The 7,848-nt window shown below is 46.9% G+C and overlaps 1 protein-coding gene across 1 annotated transcript in view; it reads left to right on the plus strand.

The window, feature by feature from the left end:
• Positions 1–7,848, plus strand: part of LOC122564231 (scavenger receptor cysteine-rich domain-containing group B protein-like) — an 87,170-nt gene that overhangs the window by 37,430 nt on the left and 41,892 nt on the right. The window contains exons 5-7 of the mRNA XM_043718929.1: positions 839–904; positions 2,115–2,429; positions 6,913–7,005. Of these exons, the coding sequence (XP_043574864.1) occupies positions 839–904; positions 2,115–2,429; positions 6,913–7,005 (474 nt within the window). The remainder of the gene's footprint in view (positions 1–838; positions 905–2,114; positions 2,430–6,912; positions 7,006–7,848) is intronic.

A 7,848-nucleotide genomic window follows, 5' to 3' on the forward strand; every position in this document is an offset into this window, starting at 1 on the left:
ACCTCAAGAAAGAGACAGGAGCAGTGAGGGTGTCTTCACCCATCAGTATTCCTGCTGATGCTGCTCCTTTCTCTCCCATTCATTTATGGGAGTGTCTGGTTTGGCTAGCATTTATTGACCACCTCTAATAGTTCTGGAGAAAGTGGTGGTGAGTTGCCTTCTTGAATTCCTGGGGTGTCAGGGCGCCCACAGTGCTGTTAGGAAGGGTGTTCCAGGATAGTGAAAGAACAGCAATATAGTTTCAAGTCAGCATGACTTGTGACTGGGAGGTGAATTATAAGTGGTGCTATTTCATGCATCTGCTACCCTTAAGCTTCAAGCCGGCGGACCTGGGCATTTAAGGTTCTTGTGACGGTGCCTGCATAAACTGCTGCAGTGCAGCTTGTAGATGACAATCACTGATGCCACAGCACGACAGTGGTGGAGGCCGTGCATGTTGAAGGTAGTGGAGAGCGAGCGGAAAGGTCACGGGAGTGGGTGGAAGTGGGAACCTTGTGAGGCTTCACAAGCCTAGATCATGCAAGGCCCTCAACATAACACTAAAGCATTTTAAAGTGGCCCTGTATGAAGTGGTGTCGGTATATTGTGGTGCTCAGTGAAACCAGGATCAGTTATTTCACTAGAATTATTTCATTAAATGATCATCATGTGAACTCAGGTGTTCTATCTGGTTCACCAGTGATTGCAACTCCTCCTTCCTCACAGTCTCTGTGAGTGAGGCAGGCTATAGATTTGAGATCCCCACAATGAGATAGGAAACAAGAAAGTAAGTTCCCGTCAAAGACTCACTTCGGTGGTTTCTCCATGAAGCAATGTTAACTGACGTTTCTGTCTCTAGATTTCAGCTCAACGCCAATCAACCTGGTCAATAAAACCCAAGTATCTGCCTGGGAATATAAACAAGGTAATTCTTATATAACAATCCCTTAACCAGCATCAGCTTTATTACCTTGAGTTACCATTTACACAGTGGCTCAGTGGTTAGCCCTGATGCCTCACAACGCCAGGGACCCGGGGCCAATTCTAGCCTCTGGCGACTGTCTGTGTGGAGTTTGCACATTCTCCCCGTGTCTGTGTGGGTTTCCTCCGGGTGCTCTGGTTTCCTCCCACAGACTGGAGATCAGAGCTGAAAAATGTGTTGTTGAAAAAGCGCAGCAGGTCAGGCAGCATCCAAGGAGCAGGAGAATCGATGTTTCGGGCATTCCTGAAGAAGGGCTTATGCCCGAAACGTCGAGTCTCCTGCTCCTTGGATGCTGCCTGACCTGCTGCGCTTTTCCAGCAACACGTTTTTCAGCTCTTTCCTCCCACAGCCCAAAGATGTGCAAGTTGGGTGAATTGGCCACGCTAAAATTACCCAGAGTGTTCAGGGATGTGTAGGTTATGTGTACTGGTCAGGGGTAAATGTTGAGCAGTAGGGGAATTGGGTTGGGTGGGTTACTCTCCAGAGAGTCGGTGTGGACTTGTTGGGCCGAAGGGCCTGTGTCCATACTGTGGGCATTCTATATGGGCAGCATGGTGGCATAGTGGTTAGCACTGATATCTCACAGCTCCAAGGACCTGGGTTCAATTTCAACCTTGGGCGACTGTCTTTGTGGAGTTTGCATTCTCTCCGTGTCTGCGTGAGTTTCCTCTGGGTGTTCTGGTTTCCTCCCACAATCCAAAGATGTGCAGTTTAGGTGAATTGGCCATGCTAAATGGCCCACAGTGTTCTGTTCATTAGTCAGGGGTAAATGTAGGGGAATGGATCTGGGTGGCTTACTCTTCAGAGGGTCAGTGTGGACTTTTGGGGCTGAAGGGCCTGTTTCCACACTGTAGGGAATCTAATCTAATCTAAGCCCAAGAAACTACTTCCCAGCAACATTCAACAATTGCAGAGTGGAGGGGAGTAAACTGGGTTGAGAAAATCCACATTGAGTCCACATGTCTCCACCACACGGTGTTCTGGTTATGATCCCTGTTATTCTGGTTATTACTGCACGCTGTAATCTGTGTGCTATAGTGAAACAGAGAACCATCAAACACCCTCTCTGGAGAAGGTTCATGAAGAAGTTGCTAAATGTATAATTCAAATTGAACCTCTCTATTTGGAAGTTAACCATTTCTTCTCTTTTCAGGAGAGGGCAATATTCGGCTAGTCAATGGCTACAACTCCTGTCAAGGCAGAGTGGAGATTAAGTACAGAGGACAGTGGGGAACAATTTGTGATGATGACTGGGACATGAATGATGCCAAAGTCGTGTGCCGGCAGATGGGCTGTGGCACAACGATATCCTCCACCACCAACTCTTATTTTGGATATGGCAAAGGACGGATTCTATTGGACAACGTCAACTGTGACGGGACTGAGCCATCGCTATTAAGCTGTAGCAGTCTGGGATGGGGTGTGCACAACTGCGGGCACCATGAAGATGCAGGAGTCATCTGTACAGGTAACGCTTTCAACAAACCATTCACTTCATTGGAAAGCAAACTGCAACTCAATTTATGGTGCCTTCTCTCCCTCACAATAAAAATATACCAGGTTCTGGATGTAGGTTTGCTCGCTGAACTGGAAGGTTTGTTTTCAGATGTTATGTCACCATACTAGGTAACATTTTCAGTGAGCCTCCGGATCAAGCACTGGTGGCATGGTTCGCTTTCTATTTGTGTTTTGGTTTCCTTGGGTTGGTGACATCATTTCCCATGATGATATCATTTCCTGTACTTTTTCTTGGGAGTACCTGAACAGGAAATGATGTCACCCCAGGAAATGACATCACCGACCCAAGGAAACCTAAACACATAAATAGAAAGCGGGCCATGCCACCAGTGCTTGATCCGGAGGCTCACTGATGATGTTACCTAGTAGGGTGACGAAACGTCTGAAAACAAACCTTTTAGCTCCACAAGCAAACCTACATCCAGAACCTCAACCTGAGCAACAAGTCTTCTCAATACTCGATATACCAGTTTCCTTTTGCTCAGCTAAACTGAAATGGTTCCCCTCATGTGTTCTTGGATAAATGCATCACCAAAGAATGAAGCCTGCTGAATATTACAAAATGCACTGTTAATTTACTAAATGCTAAATGCATTGTAATATAACATTTGATCATCGGTGCTTCAAATCTCTGAGACTGAGTATAGGACCCTTGAGGTGGGTTTGCCTGTTCATTCTGATACAGGGTGCAAGAAGTAAGTCCATTGATGACTTTACAACTGAGCATGTGGTCTCAAAATTATCACAGGCTAGCACATGTTTCAGCTTAAAGAGGGAGGTGAACTGTGGTTGAACCAGGTGCTGGAAGTCATTCCAAAAATAAGTTTGATGTGATTTAAAGTGCCCAATGCTGCCCTGCTTTGGTGCAGAACTGGAGGAGAGAAGAGAGGTGATCAAACTGCAGGGAATAAGCAGGCTGTGACCCCTCGGAGGGAGAGAGGAGAAGATACTCCTTTGAGTAAATGCCTGGAGTTAACCCTTGAGGACTCGGATGCAGTGCCAAAAAATGTTCAGGGAGAGAGGGGTTTGAATGCTGCCTGACCTGCTGCGCTTTTCCAGCAACACATTTTCAGCAACAAATGTTCAATCATTTTAACATGAACCTTGAAGGTTCAGTAACTGTATCGTTATGTGTCATATCGCAGATAATGTTTAAGGCAGCACAGCCCAAGCATTCATCCATCTGCAACAAGTCCCAGCTTGTTCCAAACGTTCACATTTCACCCTTACCCGCGGCTAAGGCGGTGGTGGTGAAGTGGTTCTGTCACTGGATTAATACAATCCTATGACTGAGATGTTGGTGTTGGTACAAATTCCAGCACAACAGGTGGTGAAATTTGATTTTAAAAAGCTAGCTTTAAGGATACTGTGTCAAGGGATGTAAAATCCCAGCTGGTTCTCTAATGCCCTTTAAGGGAGGGAATCCTTACTTGGCCTGGTCTCTGTGTGACTCCAGATGCTCAACAATATTACTGACTTCTAAAACTCTCTGGACAATTGAGGATGGGCAATGAATGTTGGCTGAGCGTGAAATGTCCACATCCCATGAATGAATAAATTAAAATTTAACTCTGTATCTCACAACTAGCACATACTACCAGTTGTTCAACTATGGCAGATGACAATCCAATGATAGCCACACCATCTAATGGCAGCCACACCATCTAATGGCAGCCACACAATCTAATGGTAGCCACAACATCCAATGACAGCCATACCATCTAATGACAGCCATACTTATCCAATGGCGGCCACACCATCCAATGGCGGCCACACCATCCAATGGCGGCCACATCATCCAATGGCAGGCACACCATGCAAACATGATGTTCATTGGCACCAGGACAGATCCAGTAAAGGTTCTGCACCTGGCCAGGCTGCTGACGTGAGCACCTGAGGCCCCCTCAAGCCCTGGTGATTGACTTCTGATATACCATCCTGTCCAAGGCCATAAGTGATACCCTCCCTCTCTCTTGCATTCCCAGAGGCAATAGGGGATTTCCTGTGGTGGGGAATGGGCACAGCTCCATTTCTGTACTCCACCTACTCAAGAGGGAGATGCTGTTTCTGAACATTGGAGTGTCGATGAGTGAGGCTGAAGCAGCCAGTGGTGGGGCTGAAGCGATTGCTGATGACAGTATGTTCAAAGCTAGTTACCATTCATCCACCCCACTTCCCCCCCAGGCTGTAACCCTTCTGTTTGCCAGCTGAGTAAACATGAACCTCTTATTCCTCTCCCAGCCTTGTGCCTTTCTCCTTTCAGTTAGCCAAGAACTGCTACCTGGCCAGGTAGCGGTGGAAGAGGAAAAAGTGGAAAATCTGAATGACAGCGATGAAGGAAAACACTTGCCATTCAATCTCTCATTCTCAGCCGTCGGCTCAGACACTGTCACTACGAACAGTTTGAGGGATAGCTCTGAGATCAGATTGAAGCCATTGAATTATACAGCCATCTCTAGCAAGCTCAGTGGACAAGGGGAGCACTAGGAAGTGATTTTACACATTGGTCCTACTGTTTGAAGGAATCAGATGAGCACTTTGAATGGGGAAGTTACAGAAGGAAGCTAATGGGTTTGCACAATGAAATACTTGATATATTAGCTGGTCTGGCAGAATGCCTGTACCCAGTGTCAAGTAGCATGAAGGAGTCTAGCGGCAACTTGGCACAGCACATTGACATTAAACTTGGCAGCCAATATAGAACAGAATTCGAACACAATGCAGCATCTGATGATTGAAACCTCAGCTTCCACCACAATCCACCAGAGACTGGGAGCTGTGCTGGAGGCTCAAACTGATGTCACGCAAGCCTAGCTCACTGCCCAGTAAACTCAGATTTCTGCCAGGATCATTGTGGCTCCCAGTGTTCTGCAACTTCCCACCAGCCACGCTGTGGTCACAAAGGTCACATTTAATAGGGGCACTGGGGCAATTAGGGATCATGGGTGATAATGAAACACACAAGGATAATTAATTGATGTTTGGTGTGATTGAATTAATATGTTTCATTTGGAATGCTTATTTCTGTCTTGTGGTGAATGGACATAGAGAGATGGGAAGGTGTTGGATGTTTGAGAATTGGGGAATTGTGATTATGTTCGCTGGTATCTCAGTCACACGTCTAATCACAGGCTTGTCAGAAAGCGCATTTTTTAAGTGCCCTCCTTTCTTGCACTCAGCTGCCCACTGTGTGGCCCATGGCAAGGACTCATTACGGGCTTTCAGGAACCTTCATATGGTCAAGGCTGAGGCGCATGCACACTCTATCACAAACCTTTACATGCACTTTGCAGAGTCCCACAGAGCTTGTAAGAGCATCATAGGTCATGGTAGCATTGTTGAAGCATCATAATTGATCTGTTTTATCACAAGCTTCCACTCAGTATCTGCAGCTGCAACTAAACTTTCCTCCCCACCCCGGCTCACGACATTGAGGGTCAACCCCCTAGTGGGTGGACTGCAGTGGTGCAAGAAGGCAGCTCACCACCACCTCCTCAAGGGCAACTAGGGATGGATAGTAAATACTGGCTGGCCAGCAGCGCCCGCATTGCATGGATGAAAAGAAGTGAACATGAATTCACACACGTTTAAAGAAAATAGAATTATAAAACAAACTGAAAAGTATATAGACCCGTCATGGGATCAGATTGGGTTGGATTTTATGTCCCTCTGCTGGGCTTGTTTGCGGTCAGGCTGTGGGATTCCAAACCATATCAATGGCTCGCTCCCCCCCCTCCCCACCCAATTTCCCATCCTCTCCTCAACTGGCTCTCCATGATATAGTGGGGAGTGGGACATTAGTAACCCTTCAGTCATTTATCAAAGTTAAATAGTTAATGAGCAATTCAGCTTGTTCACAAGTCAGCTGGCCCAAACATAATGCTGTCCTCATCATAAACTGACTGGCGTGGGCAGACGGGTGAATTTCAGAGACTCTTTAAAAAAAAAATAACATGGTGGCAAATGTTGGATTGTCCAGGGTGGGTTGTGTCTTTTGGAGAGGTTGTGTCTGTGTTGGGGGCCCCTCCTCCCTTCCCCATCCAACACGTTCCAATCCCTTTGTTCCTCCCTGACGTTTGACTCTTCCCAGAGCTCACTGGAATTACTCTTCTAAGTGTTTGAGTCTCTGGGCCCACCCGGCAATGCCCACTGCTCCAGTCCTGCCTCTGCTGGAAGCACTGCTGGTTAATCAGGCTGGCCAGCCTCACTCCTACTCCCCCATAAACATCAGCCCTATATGTGTGCATTGATCAACCTGAATCTGACAATTTCCCTCTTCCCCATGTTGCAAAGTGCTTTCTCCATTAAAAAGTACGATAGTAAGTGCACAAACCACTGTTGTAATTCTGAGCAGTTAGATTGTATATTGCTATTAAATATCAAATCTTGCGCTCAGCATGTCACTCATTATGTGATTTTTTTTTAACTTCAAGATTCCCGGACTCCCACAACAGCTCCAGATGTTTCATCCATTACACTTACGGCAGACCACACTGGGACCGAATCTACTGCGACTACCCTTCACAGTATGTACACTTTATCTTAAGCTTATCCAGAGCAGGTATTGAATTCCAAATGAAAGTGATGGAATTTTCTGTAACAGCCCCACACCTATCTGCATTCCTCAGAGACCAATCCCTCCGTGACTCCTTTGTTAGGTCCATGCCCCCCCCCCCGCCCCACCAACCCACCCTACTCCCGGCACCTTCCCTTGTCACCACAAGAAGTGTGAAACCTGTACCTACACTGATCCCCTTACCTCCATCCAAGGCCCCAAAGGATCCTTCCACATCCGGCAGAGATTTTCCTGTACCTCCAAATACCTCATCTACTGTGTCCGTTGCTTTTGATGTGGTCTCCTCCACATTGAGGAGATAGGACGCTAGCTTTCGGAACATTTCAAAGAACGTCTCCAGGACGCATGCATCAAACAACCGCACTGCCCTGTGACCGACTACTTCAACTTCCCCTCCCACTTCGCCAAGAACATACAAGTTCTGGGCCTCCTCTGCCACCAAATCTTAGTCATCTGCTGCACGGAGGAAGAACGCCTCATCTTCTGCCTTGGAACCCTCCAACCACATGGCATGAATGTTAATTTCACCAGTTTCCTTATCTCTCCTTTCCCACCCCATCCCAGATCCAATTCTCCAACTCAGCATCACCATCTTGAACTGTCCTATCTGTCCATCTTTCTTTCTACCTATCAGCTCCACATTCCGCTCTGACCTATCACCGTTACCTCCAACTACTTCTACCTATCGCCTTCCAAGCTACCTTCCCTCCAGCCCCCCTCCCTATTTATCACTCAGCTCCCTTTCCCCACCCCACATTCCTGATGAAGAGCTTATGCCCGAAAAGTTGGCTCT

Source organism: Chiloscyllium plagiosum, chromosome 28, assembly GCF_004010195.1.
Source record: "Chiloscyllium plagiosum isolate BGI_BamShark_2017 chromosome 28, ASM401019v2, whole genome shotgun sequence".
NCBI classification, from domain to species: Eukaryota; Metazoa; Chordata; class Chondrichthyes; order Orectolobiformes; family Hemiscylliidae; genus Chiloscyllium; species Chiloscyllium plagiosum.